Source organism: Mesocricetus auratus, unplaced genomic scaffold (assembly GCF_017639785.1).
Source record: "Mesocricetus auratus isolate SY011 unplaced genomic scaffold, BCM_Maur_2.0 Super-Scaffold_2245, whole genome shotgun sequence".
NCBI classification, from domain to species: Eukaryota; Metazoa; Chordata; class Mammalia; order Rodentia; family Cricetidae; genus Mesocricetus; species Mesocricetus auratus.
In genome coordinates, this window is record NW_024429180.1 from 51,118,332 (window position 1) to 51,135,104 (window position 16,773).

Genomic DNA, 16,773 nt, shown 5'->3' on the forward strand with positions numbered 1-16,773 from the left:
CTCACCTTTGCAAGGCCTGGGGCGTGTGTGCTTATGCACCCTTACACTGCCGCTGTGACTTCTGCAGGACCTTCCCTGTCTCCTAAGCCAGGGAGGTGACAGAGTGCACAGGGATCGCTCTATTCCCATTTCCCAAAGAGAAACCTAAGGCTCACACGGTGAACTACCTGCAGTCTGTCTGGGAAGCTTCAGAACCCCGTTGGTGGGATGACTGAGGCCAAGCAGGCAGGTTAGACATGGGAAGGCTTTGGAAATGTGTCCTCCCTTGTGTCTGAGGAGAATTGCTAGGGGAAGTTGGGAGAAGGGGCGTGACTGGGGACATCTTTGCCCCATCACTGAGATGGCAAGGCAGACCAAGCAATTAACCACTAATGAAGACAGACCAGCAGGGTGGCATTCCAGGGTACTCTTGCCCAGATTGGCCTCAATTATAGGGCACAATTACCTGCTGAGGTGTTGTAGGGTAGTTGCCCATACATGCCATGCAAAGTTTTGGGGGGCGCTCCTATGCTGATGTGTTTACTTCTGGGAGACCACATCTGAAGTCAACACCTCCTTTAAGACATTCGTCCCAATCAATTCACTCCCAAGAAATACTGCCCTTTGACCCCCCACCTCCAAGGCTCTTGGGTAGAAGTAGAAGTTCTGACTTCCCCATAAAGACACACACTTCAGTTTTGCCCCAGAATCCAACCTAGCTTCTGTGTGAAGGTGCAGATGGCCTCACCTCGGTTTCTGTTTTCTTTGTCAGAGATGGAGATGACCCTATCTCCCTGAAGATAGACGAAGAACTGGTAGCGGTGTAAGCCAGTGGTCGGTGGCGGGGTGGGAGCCTGGTAATCTGTAGGGAAAATGACGAGAGACACAGGTGGGGTCACCACCATGCTACCTAGGGTGGAGCTCCTGCTTACTGCGTCTCCTGGCTGCTCTTTAAAAAAAGTCAGCTGTGTTTTTCCATCCCTGGAGACCTTCCCAGTGTCACCCAAATAAAGTCACACCTATTGAGCCCCTCCCTCCTCCCCCATTAGGACTTATGCTTGGTGGGATCTCCCCTTCAGTGTCTTTATTAAAAGTGTCTGTTAGGGATAGGTAGGTGTGTTGTTGCTAGTAGTGGAACTTCAGGTTGGCATGGAGGATTGAGGCTCCCATGCTGTTCTGGGCCAGTGGATGGGGAGTTGGTGGTATCCTGCTTGTTTTAGTCTCTCCTGATGAATTTCCTGCCTCAAGAGAAATCCATCTTCCCCTATGAGTGTGTTTGGCAGTGTGTTTTAATTAAATTTAAATTTTTAAAAAGGATTTCCTTAGGAAGCCAATCCCTAAAGAAGCTAGTTTCTTGGATGGTTTGGGAGAATCTGGAAGTGGTTACTAGGGTGGGTGGGACTGGGTTCAAAAGGTTTGATCACAGGCAACCGTGGAAGCTGGGAAGCTCGGGGCACTGGGGAGAAGGCTCCCTCCTTCTCATTCTCCCTCTTGGAGGCTGGCTGTTTTGGGGGTAAAATTGTAGGGTGAAGATATACTTCCTCTTTGCCTTGTGCCTACATAGCAACAGGGGACTTGGTTGGCCTGGACTAGGCCTTCTAAGCTGGAACTCCTTCCAAGGCTGCCTTGCCTTCCCCATTTTCCTCTCCCCATTTCCCTTTCCCAGGAGGATATACAAGCTGGGGCCAAGAATCTCCCTGGGTTGGGGTGGGGGTGTTGGTGGTGGGAGGGAGAGCTTGATTGCAAGGGGGGAGGCTAGTGGGTGGGAACACTGGCTCTTCATGGCCGTCTCCTCCTCCTCCTTCCCTCTCTTAACCATGAAACAAAAAGGGGACTGACTGTTGGGCATGGTTGGAAGTAGTTCTCGTGGTATATTTCCGGCCACTGGGCCACCAGTGTACCGAGAGCTAGGGAATTTCCTGACTGCTCATCTTTCCCGTTGCAGATCAGATTGTGTGTGTGTGTGTGTGTGTGTGTGTGTGTGTGTGTGTGTGTGTGTGCGCGCTGAGGGAACAGAGCAGGGTGTGCCATTTGTGTGGTTCAGGGTCTACAAGGAGGCAGGTGATAGCTTGCCAAGGCTCCCAGGCTGCTTTGGAGCTTCGGAATTTAGGCAAATCAGGGGATTCCTCTCAAAGACTTCCAGCGTGGGGAGTAAAAAGACTGTCACTTCATGAACATGGGTTTGTGGAAGGCAGAGGTAACAGGTGGCCTCTGGCCAGGCTGGCGGGCTCAGGGGTTACCTAGTGGTCAGAATTCTGCATGGACAAACTGAAATTAGACTTATGGATTTAATCTCAGGGAAATGGGGATTTACCCTTAACTCTCTTACTCGGGCTTTCCTGAAGAAACCTCCCCCATTCAAAACCTCCAGGAGTGAAGATTTGGGAGTGGGCAGTGGGTTCCCCACGTTGGCTGGGTATATAAATGACAACTTCCTTCCACCCAGGCCTTGTTTAGGTTCGTTTTTATGAGGAGACTGAGGGTTTGAGAAGTGAGACTGGGCCCCAAGCAAGTGGAGTTGGAATTGGCCTACATGATGGCAGCCCATGCTACTTCATTCACAGACTGTTCGGGACCATTTATCTTTAGTTTTTTTGTCTGAGGCCAACTCACCATCTGAGTATCCCCTTTAAATAGCACCCAAGGCACACCTTAAGGGTGAGGACCTCAGAAGGAAGGGTATGGGGGTCTAGGGGCCTGGAAAATTTAGTAATGAGTGCCCTCTGACCACCTAGACCCTTGACTGGCCTCATGCCTTCCTAGCTGCAGTGATAAGGGGAAGTCCCCCCCTCCTTCAGCCTCAGCTTGTTTAAAAGTAGACCTAGGGGCTGGCGCTATGACTCAGTTGGTAGAGTACTTGCCTCTAGCATGCTTGAAGTTCTGGGTTCTATTACCAGCATGGCAGAAACAGAGCATGGTGGTATATGCCTACAATCTCAGAACTCAGGAGACAGAGGCAGGAGGATCAGAAGTTCAAGATAATTCTTGAGCTATGTTGAATTTGAGGCCACCTTGGAATACATGAGACCCTGACTCAAACCTCCCAACCCCCCCCCCAAATAAAAACCTGGATGTCAGTGACCTAGCCTACAAGTAACCCCTATAGCTGGTATTTGCACATTGTGAATTAGTGTCATGGTTACTCTTATGACTGTGTTAATGCCCTTCTGGAGAAGGGATGCTGGGAGGACCCACTCACCTGATATCACATTGCCCCGGATAATCCCAGATTTCAAGTCTGCACCCTAAAGGGAGAGAAGGAAAGACTGTGGATTACTTCCTGGGCAGTGATGGTAGAGGCTGACTCTGGCCATGCTTCAGCAACCCCTCATTGTCCTTAGCAGCTGGTCTTTCTCTGGGAGCAGGACGGAGGAGGGGTGTGGCTGCTTCTGGGAGACTAGTTGGGGGTTGGAAAATGGTACTTCAGGGAGCTGGGGGAGAGGAGACAGTTGCAGGGTATCAAGGGATGGGAGGTGTCCTGGAGGCAGAGAACAGACACCTGGTTTCTGAGGGATCCTGATAGAGACCTTCCCAATGGGTTGCCTTGGGCTCACCATCAGCACCTGAGGCTGGGTGCAAGGTGTAACTGTTCATGGGACACCTGGCCTGCCTGTCCCTAGCAGCCGGCTAGTTAACTCATCTTCACCGGGGAGGACTCTGCTCCCTCTGGATCCTCCAGCTTATGAGGCAAGGAAGCAGAGGGGAGGTCGGGGAGAGAGTGGACTGCTTGACTAGACTTAGCCCCAGCTCTGGGCAGTCTGTTTGGCCTCAGTTTCTCTCTGCTTCCCTCTGCCCTCCTTCCTTCCACTCAGTGTCTGTGGGATAATGAGTTGCTCCTGGAGGCGGGTGCTAATTATTGTTTTTGCAGGACTGCTGGATGCTTAGATGAAAGAGGCTGGAGCCAGGCCCCTGGGTCTGTGCCACAGCTCGGGGGCCCCAGGCCATGCCAGGGAGCCCTGAGGGCCCTAGGTGTGGGGTTTTATAGCTGTAATGATGGTGATTAGCGTGGTTCTTAATTGATTTTGCCAACACCTAACTGTGCCCTGGCCCCCTTTCCTCTCAGTCCTTCCTGGGGCAGTCTATGCCTCTCACTCTCCGAAAGTGGAGGCAGGATGGAGGAGTGGTGGGGGGAGGGAATGAGGGTTGTACCATGGTTAACTTATTGGCTATTCTAGGACCTAGAAGGGGTACTTATGGGAGGGGACAAGGATCTGACCTCTCTGCTTTGGGCCATGCTTGTCCACTCTTCACTGTGGGTCTCCTTGCATGGGTCCCTTCTCTAGGCTCAACTATAAGGGTCTATCTAGGTCATTTTCAGTTGGGAGAAGGGGCAGGAGGCTAGAAGGACAGGATCCTACACACCCTAAGTCCACTGCCTTTGGTCTTCTCCATCCTCTCCCCAACCCCATTCCTGCAGCCCCGGGTGCACGTGGGTAGCCTTCAAATACAGGCTCTTGTGTTAGCGGCCACTGCAGCCTGCCTGGTGCTACAGTGCAATGGCTTAGCTCCTCTACTCTGGGGCCTGGCGTTGTCTGGGGCTGGTATCAGAACCAGATGTGACCAGAAGCTGAGATGCCAAGGCTAAGGTGGGAGCGGGATGGAGGTTTGGAGCCTGGAGGCTTTTCTTCTCAATGGCGGTCCACAAGGGGAGGTCATGACCAAAGGAAGCCTGGAAGCACTCGCCCCAAATAGCTCTCTTGGCTACCCTAACAAGATGGGGAGGAGGCAGGGAAGCCCAGCCCAGCAGCATGCTTTCTCTTCTCTGGCCTCCCCCTCATTCCTCTCCACGGCAGCCCAGCCAGTGGTTTGTTTAAGCCAAACAATAGCAACCTAGGCTGGCTGTTTCTGTTCAATTTCCCATGGGCTTGGGTCCCACCCAGAGCAATAAGCAGGCTTCTCCCCTCCAGCGAGGGGGCAGGGAAGCAGTGAGGGTAGGGGCCGAGACTTCTGTATGGGTCAGGGAGCAGCGCTGGGCCCATGCGGAAAGTCTGACTTGAGACCTCACTCAGGCCTTGGGAGTGTCTTCCCACTCACCAGGGCTGCCTGGTTTACAAAGACTGGATGCAAACCTTTGGGTTGAGCCTCAGCATCACGCTGTCTGCGCTTCCTACCGGCATCCCTTGTTACCGCTCTGCACCTGGGTTTCACTTGGGTGCTCCGGGCGTTTAGCTACTTGGGTCTGCCTAAGCTGGTCCCACAGACAGATGCCACTCTTGCTGGCCGGAAGGGTAGAACCTGATGGCAGTGGAGCCATAATGCAATGAGTGGGCGGAGTGGCTGTGACTTACTCAGGTTGGGTGAGGGTGGCTAAGTGTCCTTTGGCTGAAATCCCTCCTCAGGTTAGTTCCAGAGGGGCTGAAATTTCTACTGTGGGGTCAACAGCAAAGAAGCCAAACTCTAAAAGCTGAGAAAATTGGGGGCCCAGAGAGGTTAAACAAATTGTCCCAAGCCATTTGAGAAATGAGTGGGAGAGCTCGAGAATGCTCAGCAAGTGAGGGACCCTGGGACTCCCGAGGCTGACTGATCAATGGCTCAGGCCTTTGAGCCCACATTACTGCCTTGTACCTTTACATGACGTCTTGATAGCATCATTGCTCCACTGGTAAGCACTGTTGTTCTCAGCTAACCATTATTAAATACACAGGCATTGGGTGAGGGCATGCCTCGACAGGATGGGGTGCTTAGCATGTGGGGGGTCATTAGGCTTAATACCGAGTACTAACCCAAACCGGACAGAACCAAATAGTATCTGGATGCCTTGGGTTAAAATATCTTGGTAGAAAATCATACCCAACCTGAAAAGCCGGAACAATGGAGGATGGTCCTGACTCAGTAGTAGAATGTGAGTGGGATCCTGAGAAATGCCAGCTCTGCCCTAGAGGCCAGGCCAAGAAGGGACCCTGATGGGGGTGGGTAGGGACCTGGTGTTGGAGGGGCACAGACACCACATTTGCACTTTTGAAGGAGAACCTGCAAAAGATCAGGGACCCTCAAGAGCCCCCAACACCTTTAGGCTTCCCTGCTGCCCACCATCTGCTATCCCCACCTGCTCTGGGAGACTCCAGGCACTCTTGGCTGTCTTTGAGACCTGGCAAACTCAGCCCAAACCTCCTTTCCCCTTTTGCACTCGGGGATAGACTGAAAATTTCAAAAGGAACTTTTCTAAATGCTGTTTAAAAAAAGGAAATAATTATAGAAATCACAAACACCATAGATGCAATTGGATTTCTGACACCCAGGAACACTAAGAAGCCAAGGATGTGCTTTGTAGAGTGGCAGGACGAGGGTCCTTTCAGGCATGTTTGTGTCCTGTACCTGGGAGGACATTAGGGAGCCCTTGTAAGTGTCAAGGACAGATGGCAACAGATGGAAGCAACTTTTTCCCACAACTTTTTCCCATTCCTCCTCTTCTGGGGAGGGGAACCTAGTACCGGTGGGTATCCATGGTGGGATGAGGTGTGGGAAACTGCTCAGTAGGGAAGACCCTTATGTGTGCAGGGTGTAAGAGCAGCAGTTACTCTAGTTTCTGGCATAGGAATTCACGTAAATTACAGTAGGGACAGAGTCCAAGGCCAGGCGCATTCTAGGCAAGCACTCTACTACTGGACAACACCCCCAGCCCTAGCACAAAGATTCTATTGCACAGAAGGATCTGGACTCTGGAGCACATGGGTTCCTCTGTGTTGGTAGACAGGAGGTCTCTTTTTGCTGGCTTCCCTCTCAGCATCCACTGTCCCTCTGTTGAACTAGCTTAGATCTTGGAGATACTTAGGGGAAGTTGGGGCTTGTTTGGGAGTCACAAGAACTGGGAAGATTCAAACATCTTAAAATGCTTCTGATTTGTCTCAGGTTAAGTCAAAAGCATGGTTCTGGAAGCTGGTGGTGTGTGTGTGTGTGTGTGTGTGTGTGTGTGTGTGTGTGTGTGTGTGTGTGTGTCTCCCACGTGTGTGCATGTGTATATGCCTGCCTACCTGCCTGCCTGTCTTTAGCCACTGTTTACTCATGTTCTGATTCTCCAGGCCACTATCCTGCTGTCTGATCTCAGCACACTCCCTGCATGGGAAGATGGAGAGTGACAGATGATTCAATCAGACAGAAAACAGAGGGGTTTCAGTCTCTCCAGGGCAGGGGCTATATCCCACCATCGTTGTCCACCTGGGATGTCTTGCGCAGAGTGGGCAGGGATGTTGCTCCCCTTACCTTTGCCACCCCAGTCAGTTCTACTTCTCATCTAACCCTTTGCTTCTTTCCTTGTGGGGATACTTGTGTGCTGTTCTATCTGAGGCTTCTCACTTCCCTTGCTCAGAAAGCCCACCAGATATAAAGGCTCAGACTCATAATGGTTCATGAATCTCTCTGGTGGGGGCAAAGGGGATGGACCATTGCAGGTCTTGGCAGAGTTGTTGGCCTGCTGGCTTCATTCTGCTGCAATTACCTACAGCCAACTGGAAACTCCCCCCCCCCATGGGGGATGTTCAAAGCTCCAGGTTCTCGGGCTACCTGACCTCCAGGTAGGGGATCATGACACATTTCCTCTAGCACTCAGGAGATGTTTTAATCTCTTCATCCATGTCTTCCCATTTCCACGGAGGATTCAATTACTTCTGCCTGACGAGGGATTCCCTCTGGCAGAGGGCAAAGTTTCGCTTTTTTATTTCAGGGGGAGTGGGGGGCATCAAGGAGAGCCCCAGATTTGAAGGACAAGGCACAGAGAGATAAGGGAGTGTGGTAGGAGAGATGAGCAACAGAGAGTTCTTGGGTAGAAAGGGAAGAAAGACAAACCCCAAACAAACAACAACAAAAAAGGAAACTAGAAACGGAGTCCAGACTCTGTGACACTGGCACCGAATGAGAAAGATCCTTGCTGTTTCGCACAGCTGCCTGCAAGCTGCCAAGTGGCAAAGGAGCCAGGAAAAGGCACAACACTGGAAAGTGCTACCCAGCAATCTGTGTATTCTGCAATTAACAAGGGCTAAGTGAGTGGAAGGCATTGACAGCTCCCAGGCTCTGAGATCCCCAGGGGCTGTGGCTGCCAGGCCACCAAATGCCAGCCTGGAGGAGACCCAGCTCTGGAGATGGTGCCTACTGGAAGGGAAAGTCTTCCAGTCAATTAATCCTATGGCCTGCTCTTGCCCTGGGGCTTGGTCACTGGGGCAAGTGGAATGAAGCCCATGGGAAGATGGAGGCACACGGATCTGAGGCCTCCTGTCAACTGAGTGCTTCTAGACCCCAGGGTGTAAGATGGCCAATTATTTTGCACATTTGTTTCCTTCAACATATCTCAAGATCAAAGACTTGTCAGGTCTTTTCCCTCTGCCCTTATGGGTAGTAGAGACAGGAAGGTGAACACTGGTGACAGACCAATGGATGGGCAGCAATTGACAACAGGCCCCCTGGGTTTTGATTCTGAGCTTGGTTTCAAATCTAGGTCTCCAGATACCACAGTGGGATGTCACTGAAGAGGAATGATTCATTTCTTCCAGGAAGTAGTGGCCCAGGATGGGAGGAACATCACCCAAAGCTTAACCACCCTTTATCAGACTGGGTTAATAGGCAAATTTCCCATGGCCAAGGTCAAGGTTGTCTATGGCCCTTTGTTCCAGGCCATGTAACGTGTAAGTGGTGTCTCAGTCAGTCCTGCTCACTGGACATTCCCTGTATGTGACAGTCTATAGTATGGAGCTGGTTCTGAGGAATGATGGATGATTGGGGAGATGGGAAGAAGAGTGAATAGATGAGATGATCTGTGTTGGACATAGGACTAATGAGACACAGTTCTTGGTGTTCTGATCCAGACGAGCAGATAAATTAACAAAGAAACAACTGTCATAGCTAAGGCCCTGTAGGCAGTGCTCAGATGACAGAAGATACAAATAGAGGAGAAGAAAGAGAATGATACCTGAGAAAACTATGGAGAGGAGGCTAGTCTTCGGGCGATGAAGGATATGTAGTAGTGTTTTGTTTTGTCAATGGATAAAGCAAGGGAGCTCAAGCTTAAGTTGAGAAAACTGTCTGCTAGTTTTCAAGTCTGCAATGTCCTCCACAGGCTGTGTGTTTGAACATGTGATTCCTTGGCTGGTGGTGCTCTATTGGGAATTTGCAGAGTCTTTGGGATATGGTACCTATATGACACTCATAGGCCACTGGGGGCAAGCCTTGAAAGTTCTTCTATGTGCTTCACTTCCGGACCCACAGCCTCGTATGGAGCCTCCCCAGTCACCACGCCTTCCCTACCATGATGAAACTGTGAGCTAAGACAAATCCGCCCCTTAATTTGTTCGTGTCAGATCAATGAGAAGAGTAACTAACATACTCCTTGAGCGATGTGTGAACATGGAAGTGACGTTCGAGGTAGGACTAGACTGGATCACCTGTTAGAGCCCACCAGCAGACGCATGTCTGAAAGAGACTCAAGAGACATGCAAGGGAGAGGCCAGCCTCCGATGCCAGCAAACACACCAGACTGTGGAGAGCCAAAGCCATCAGCGGGTGTTAAGCCTTGAGTTGAACTCAAGTTCATCTCTGAAGCTTGAGTTCACAGATCCTAGGCAAAGGCTTTCTGCTTTCCAGAGACTCAGCTGCCATCCCAGGATGGATATTGGAGATAGTTGCCCAAGCTGCCCCTCAGGTCAGGAGGGGATGAGGGTTAGGCTGGGCTTTGGTTCCCCGCCATGCCAAAGATCAAAAAGGAAATGGCTGGAAATCAGTGGCTTCCCTCAGAACATGTGACCTTGGGATCTGGGACCCCAAACACCTTTCTTCCATAAATACTAATTTTTGGTTAAGGTTACAAAAGGACTGAATGCTTCTTTTACTTGAACTCAGTGTGGTGAATGTGTGTGTGTGGAGAGAGGCCGCAGGTCAACCTCAGTGGGGTAGGCAGGCTTCTCACCGGGGTTTCTACATGAGTTAGTTCACGTTGGTTCCTAATTCCAACTGAAGCACAGTGAGGCTGGAGACTACCTGCTTGGAGGGTAAAGGCAACCACAAGACCAAGAAAATGGAGACATCCAGTTGATAGGCGACTCAGGCATCGGGCATGACTGTGCTCCCGGGCCAGCCAGACTTCTGTCCAATGTCGTCACCAATTAGCTTGGTGACTTTGAGGAGCCTCTCAATTTCCTTTCCAAGTGTCCCAGTCTCTGTACCTTTAAGTCGAGTGATGGCGATGCACAGTAGGGGTTTCTCACAGGGTGGCTATGAAGTTGTTGGGAAGCAGAGCCCTGAAGGCCCACAACGCCACCCAGGCGTAAGGGTCATCACTGAGCTGAGCTCTCTGCTGAGGCTTCATGAAAGGCTAGTGGAGGGAGGATGGGCTCTGTGGCTGCCAGTGCTCTTGGATTGCGACAGGCCCGAGAAGTGTCTGTGCCGGGTCAGGCTCACAAGGCTAATGGCTGTGCCTAGGGCTTAGAGGTTACCCAGCTGTGACTGTGGCCTGTCCTGCTGGGCCTATGCTCACCCCAGGCTTGTGGAGCAAGTAGTATATGATGTTTATTAATAGGCCTTGATGAGGGGCATTAGTGTCTCCTAATGACACCATCTGAGCCTGGCCTCTTTTTTTCTCTTCTTGATCCTCCTGCCCACTCCCAGCCCCAGCCCCACAGAGAGACTCTCTCTGTGTCTCTCTCTGTCTCTGTCTCTGTCTTCTCTGTTTGGAGCTCTCTTTCTCTCTCATACACACACACACACACACACACACACACACACACACACACACACACACACAATGTCCAGAGAACACAGGTCTGGAGGAGGATTGTGCCAGAGGGCAAAGACAGGAACCATCGTCTGAGAGACAGAAGGCTTTGCCAATGGGAGGTCTAGCCTTGGGGATCAGAGGGAGGGTCCCAGTGGGTAACAAGGCAGGAGTTGTGGAAACTTGGCCAGAAATGGCTTGATGACTGAAGGGGAGCAGAACAGTGGCAAGACCTTTTCAGAACCAGTAGAAATGGGAATGGCTAGGGGATAGTAGAAGCTACAGAGGGTGGGCTTCCTTGAAGGAGCAGCAGCTGGGTGGAGTGTGTGGAGACTATCAGGTACCGTGGGGTTGGGACTGACAGGGATAAGTGGGTAGGGGAGAGACAGTCACAGGCATGGAGAATGGTGACTGATACACACACACACACACACACACATACACACAATATGCTCACAATTCCCACACTAAACATATCTATGCTCACACATACTCATTATCACAAAGTGTTCTCATACTCAATACACTCATATACATGCTCATATTCATTTATGCACATCATATATCCACATATAATGTGCATACATACAGTGTACTCACACACTTAGTCACATGTGCTAACATGCACACACACACACACACACACTCATATACACTAGCATGCTCATACTCAGACCCCTATACTTACATTCTCACTAATACACAGATAGGTGACCCTCACACACTCATCTCCCAGGCAGCCTCTCATTGGTGGTACTGTCAGAGTTTAAGCATGATGGGAGGAACTGGGCATGTGTCTAGGCTGCAGCTTGGACCGTGGGAAGAAGACAAGTGGCAGGGAGTGTGGACAGACAGATAACAGACTGATACAGAGGTCTGTGGGTAGGCCCAGAACCAGCCTACCAGCTGGGAGGTGCAGAGAGTATGGGGGGCAGCCTTCTGGGAGGTGGGCCCATAAATCTAGTCCTCCTGGGCCTTCCTTTTGGGATGCTTGTAGGAGGCTGCAGGTATACTGGCTCCAGCAGCAATTAAGAAAGGAGTGCAGTTAATCCCTAAAACAAACAGGGTTTGAGAAACTGCAGTGGGACTCACTCTTCAGCCCTGGCCCTTATCAAGCTCATCTCTCACCTGTAGAACCCTGTCTTTCTGGCTGCTGGCTGCACCTCATACCTGACACCCCCTCCCTGCCCTGCATTGTGTAGAGAGATGAGCTAAGGAGGACCCATATGCTGGGAGGAGGTGACCCTACCAGACTTTTGCTTCCTATTTCACAGCAGATCCCTAGGGAGTGGTGCTTGCCAGGCTGATGTCTAGAATGCCATGCCCCAACTTGGGAGGCTCCTGGGGTGGTTGGGATTGCTTCCCAGGAGCTTCCTGAACCTGCAGAGCATCTGGCCCCATATATTCCCCTTGTCCATGATCCTGCTAACCATCTGTCTCCCCTTGTTTGGCTAAGACCTTCCTCACTCCTCACCCCAACCCATCCATTCACTTTCAGCCATCAGCCAAAAACTACTGTCAACACTCTCTGGGCTACTTTGCCCTCCCCACTTCCCACTAAGAGATGAGGGGCCTTCTTGGAGTTGGGTCACACAGTGGGCTAAGGTCTAGAGGTGGGTGAGAAACTTTACCATAAAGAGCCTTCTACTGTGGCCTCAGGGATAGGGATGGGGGAGCCAGAGCAGTGGCAACCGGACTCTTGGGTTCATCTCTGCTTTGTCTCCCCCTTCTCTGCCCTATTTGATGAGTCCATCCTCAGCACATGTTCTTAGTTGACAGTAGAGAACAAGGGGTGAAGATAGGGGGCTCAAGGGACACTTCTTAGACAAATAATGGATCAGAAGCAAGAGGACCTGCAGGGCCAGACCCTGCTCTGTAACTCTGGTGGCAAGAGAAACTGTAATCCAGACTTTTGAGACTTCAGTCCACAGACCCAGGTCTGGGGCTGCCCTGTGAGCAGGGAAAAAGGAAGGAAGGGAGGAAGGAAGGGAGGGAGGAGAGGGAGGAAGGAAGGAAGGAAGGAAAGAAGGGAGGCAGAAAGGGTGGGAGAGAGGGAGAGAAGGAGGGAGGGAGGGACCCAAGGAAGAAAGATAGGGAGCTTTACGAAAGAGAAGATGCTGGGTAGAGTTGGAAGCTCTGGGAAACGGATGCTGGTGAGAAAGTGTGACAATAGGCAGAAACAGTGTAAGTCCCATTCAAGTATTACCTTAATCATTCCCAAAGACTGACAGTGACCCTGGCTTCTGCCTACTAGCCATTAGCCCCTTGTTATTGAAATGGCAGCTGTCCTAGAGCAGTAGCAAGGCCTGTGCAATCTCTAGCAACCTGCCTGGGATGGGAGCTCTTTAGAAAACACAGCGTCTGGGGTTCCACTCTTGGCCTAGAAAGTCCCAGAATTTTTAGACATAAGAACCTGGGGGAAAGCTGGTCTCAGTGATGCAGGCTTGTAATCGAGACCGAGGTAGGCGGAACACAAGTTGAAGGTTAGACTGAGCTACAGAGTAAGTTCGAGGCCAGGCTGGGCAACTTGGTGGAACCTGTTCTAAAAGTTTTTAGACGTGGAAAAAGTGGGATGGGTGTCTAGGGGTACGGCTCAGTGACAAAATGCTTGCCTGGCATAGGCAAAACCTTAGGCTCCATTTCCATTGTGGTCAAAAGGAACAAAACAACCCCCATCCTTCACCCACCCAAGGTGATTCATATACACACTTAACCTGGATACTACTCGCCACAGAGTCCTGATGCCCAAAGTGTCTCTGGGCCCAGGAAGGGGATTGCCTCTTTAGCAGACATATGATGGCAGCAATGGGAACCCTCTGTGTTCTGGCCCTGGACGGGCTCTACTTTCCTGTCTTTTCCGGGCTCTGGCCCCTTGGAAGCCTTTCCTTGATAGGCCCTGGCTGACCTTCAGGCTCTAAGGTTTCAAGTAAGGTGGTTCAGACAGGGTGGGACAGCCAGAAGAGGGTCAGTCACCTCACATGGGGACACTGGGCTTTGAGTCCTTGAAGTGTTGGGGGTGAGGTGGTCGCCCCATTTGATAGGTACATGAGGGCACTTGTGGGCTTCTGATACCCTCTGATGATCTTTCTCCAGACAGTCCTCCCTCTACAACTCTATGTGATGTGAGGTATGCCTGTTCTCTGAGGGACCTCAGAGACCAACGCAGGAGGGAGGACACTGGAAAGTGAGGCCCTATGGACTGGAGGATGGTGTGGGAAGCACTTGGTCCTGAGGGCCATGGTCCTCTCTGTGGGCTCTGGTGGCAGGAGTACTGTAGCTGAGCCCCTTCCTTGTTTAGTTCCCCGTCCTCCCAGATGTCCAAGATGCCATCCGTGACCTGATACCATGATACCCTCTCATTCCTTGGCTGTGCCAGGACCTGTGTGGTGGGCCTTCATGTCTCTGCCTGCCTGTGACAAACCACATCTGTTGGTTAGGCCCAGGGAATTATGAATGGGGCCCACCAGAGCCCAGCCAGGGGCTGGGGCCATGCAGTCTCCAGTCAGGCCCAGGGCTTGCTCCCATTCCGTTGTGTCACTTTTTACAGTGCCCAGCAGGCAAATGCCAACCTGGGGAGCTTGGCAATTACAATGAGAAAAACAACTCAGGCTAATACAGCAAACTCCACCCTGACCTCATGGCTGGTCCCATAGGTCTCTGGAACTGTTGGGGACTGACATGACCTCAGGGAGAGGAGAGAGCTCCTATGGGAACCCGGGTGGACATTTCTTACGGGCCACTCAGTGCCAGCAGTCACTGGGAAGGTGCACTGAAGAGGTCCCTGGCTGCTTGTTGGCAGGCAGAAGAGTGGGGGGCAGGGCAGCTTGGGGTGCCTGGCATCCAGTCCCTGTAGGGAGCATCCTCAGTCTCAGTGTGTTGAAATGAATCTTTGCACAACTTTGAGGAGGGCCAGGCCATTCCAGGTGATGGCGCCGAGGGGCATTAAGGAGATGGGAGGAAAGGGGACCAGGTGACAGCAGGAGAGAACTCTAAAGGGGGTCAAGGGATATCTGCTGACTCCTTAACCTACCTCCTGCCAATAAAAGCCCATTGTAGTTATTCCAGGGTATGCCTCACCTCTGCAGAGCAGTCTGGGCATTTGGATACCTAGGCTAGGCCACAGAGAAATGAGACAAAAACCTCTGTAGCAGCAGCCACAGTGTCTGAGACTGCTGTGCACATAGGCAAAGGGGTCTTTAATGAATGCAAATGACAGCCGATTAATCTGCAGACTCTTCTCTGTGGGTTATGGCCACGGTCCATTCAGCCTGGATGGCTTGCACCAGTGGGGCGGGCTTCGGCTTACTGCTCCTCCTGTCCCTTAGGACCGGAGTACGGTGGAATGGCTCTGGAGGATGGGTCTTCAGCCTCTCAGATTTTGTTATCAGGTGTTCCCTCATAGCGAGATGGTTACCTTTCTGGGGACAAGGAGTGGAGCAGAGTGCAAAGGGAAGGCCAAGTAGCCGCTGGACTGGACTTATAGAAAGGAATTAAATTTAGGAGGTGAGCAGGGCACCTCCTAGGTTGGGTAGGCAGCTCACTTCTCAGTCACCTGCTGAAGAAGGGGAACGTATGGAGATATGGGGATAAGGAGGCTTTTCTTTTTTTGGAGGAAGCTGTGTAGGCAATGCCTGTGTTAATGGTACCCGGTAGACGAAGGTAGAGAGAGTTATGCACTGGGATGGCAGTGCCTTCTTGTGCCAGACTGCAGCTGTCACTCCTAAGCCCTCAACAGGACCCCTTTACAAGGAACCTCAGATCTTTCAAATACCATTTGCATGCTACCTGCCTTGGACTGCCTGGCATCTGGAGGTTGGAGAGTTGGAGGGGCAATAAGAGGCAGGCCTGAGACCGAGGGTTACAGTCTTTCCCCTCGGCTACACAGCTTCTTTGGAGGTAGGAGCGGTACTCCCTTTGGGGGAGAAACCCCTTCAGTTTCTACTGCCATAAAGAATGGGCCAGAGCTCTCACTGCAGTGTCTAATGATGGGGTTGCATGTAATGAATATCTCTGGTCTCATAAAACAGGCTAATGACGGCCCTCGTTTCATGGACCCCTTTTATCCTCACTGTTCCCAAACTAAAAGGGACTGTCTTGGGGGGCTGAGGCCCTGATCCTGATGGCAGCCATAGACTACAGCGAGTTGCATGGGGGATGGCGAGGAGGGGGTGTCTGATGGAGATTTGCCTGCTGCTCTCCCATCCCTTACCTGGTACAAACAGCCTGAGGAATTTGGGTCAATGGCCGAGAATGCTCAGCCCGAGGAACTGGGCAGGGATTATGAAAAGAGGACACAACTTAACACCCTGATTCCTAAGAACAGAACCCAAGGACCTAACAGAGGCCCAGAAAGCACGTGAGTGCCCAGAGGCCGTGCCACACCCCCCTCCTCTGGCTGGGTGCTGATAGGAGCTCACTGAATCACTCCAGTCTGCATCTAACACCTGAGAAGAGCTAGACTCCAGGAGGGAGGGGCTGCGCTGCTGAATCACCAGCAACACCTGTGTTTTGCTTGGGAGGTCTCCTGCTCCGAGACCAGCCAAGCCTGACCCTGTTTGGCTTCCTGGAGCTTGGTGAGATCACAGCCTAGGGTGTTATGGCTGCAGGCCAGTGTGACCTGCTATGCAGGAAGGATTTTTACAGAGATACTTGTGTCTGTGTTCCGAGGACTAGGACTAGTTCAACGAGAGAGAGAGAGAGAGAGAGAGAGAGAGAGAGAGAGAGAGAGAGAGAGAGAGAGAGAGAGAGAGAGAGAGAGAGAGAGAGAGAGAGAGAGAGAGAGAGAGAGAGAGAGAGAGAGAGAGAGAGAGAGAGAGAGAGAGAGAGAGAGAGAGAGAGAGAGAGAGAGAGAGAGAGAGAGAGAGAGAGAGAGAGAGAGAGAGAGAGAGAGAGAGAGAGAGAGAGAGAGAGAGAGAGAGAGAGAGAGAGAGAGGAGAGAGAGAGAGAGAGGAGAGAGAGAGAGAGAGAGAGAGAGAGAGAGAGGAGAGAGAGAGAGGAGAGAGAGAGAGAGAGGAGAGAGAGAGAGAGAGAGAGAGAGAGAGAGAGAGAGAGAGAGAGAGAGAGAGAGAGAGAGAGAGAGAGAGAGAGAGAGAGAGAGA

The 16,773-nt window shown here is 51.6% G+C and overlaps 1 protein-coding gene and 1 long non-coding RNA gene across 5 annotated transcripts in view; one reads left to right on the forward strand and one right to left on the reverse strand.

The window, feature by feature from the left end:
• LOC121136551 overlaps window positions 1-16,773 on the forward strand; it is a 76,711-nt gene that overhangs the window by 26,034 nt on the left and 33,904 nt on the right. The gene's annotated exons all lie outside the window — the stretch shown is intronic.
• Window positions 1-16,773, reverse strand: part of Pebp4 (phosphatidylethanolamine binding protein 4) — a 209,698-nt gene that overhangs the window by 9,875 nt on the left and 183,050 nt on the right. The window contains exons 6-7 of the mRNA XM_040737036.1: window positions 3,179-3,224; window positions 728-841 (exon numbers count right to left, since the gene is read on the reverse strand). Of these exons, the coding sequence (XP_040592970.1) occupies window positions 728-841; window positions 3,179-3,224 (160 nt within the window). The remainder of the gene's footprint in view (window positions 1-727; window positions 842-3,178; window positions 3,225-16,773) is intronic.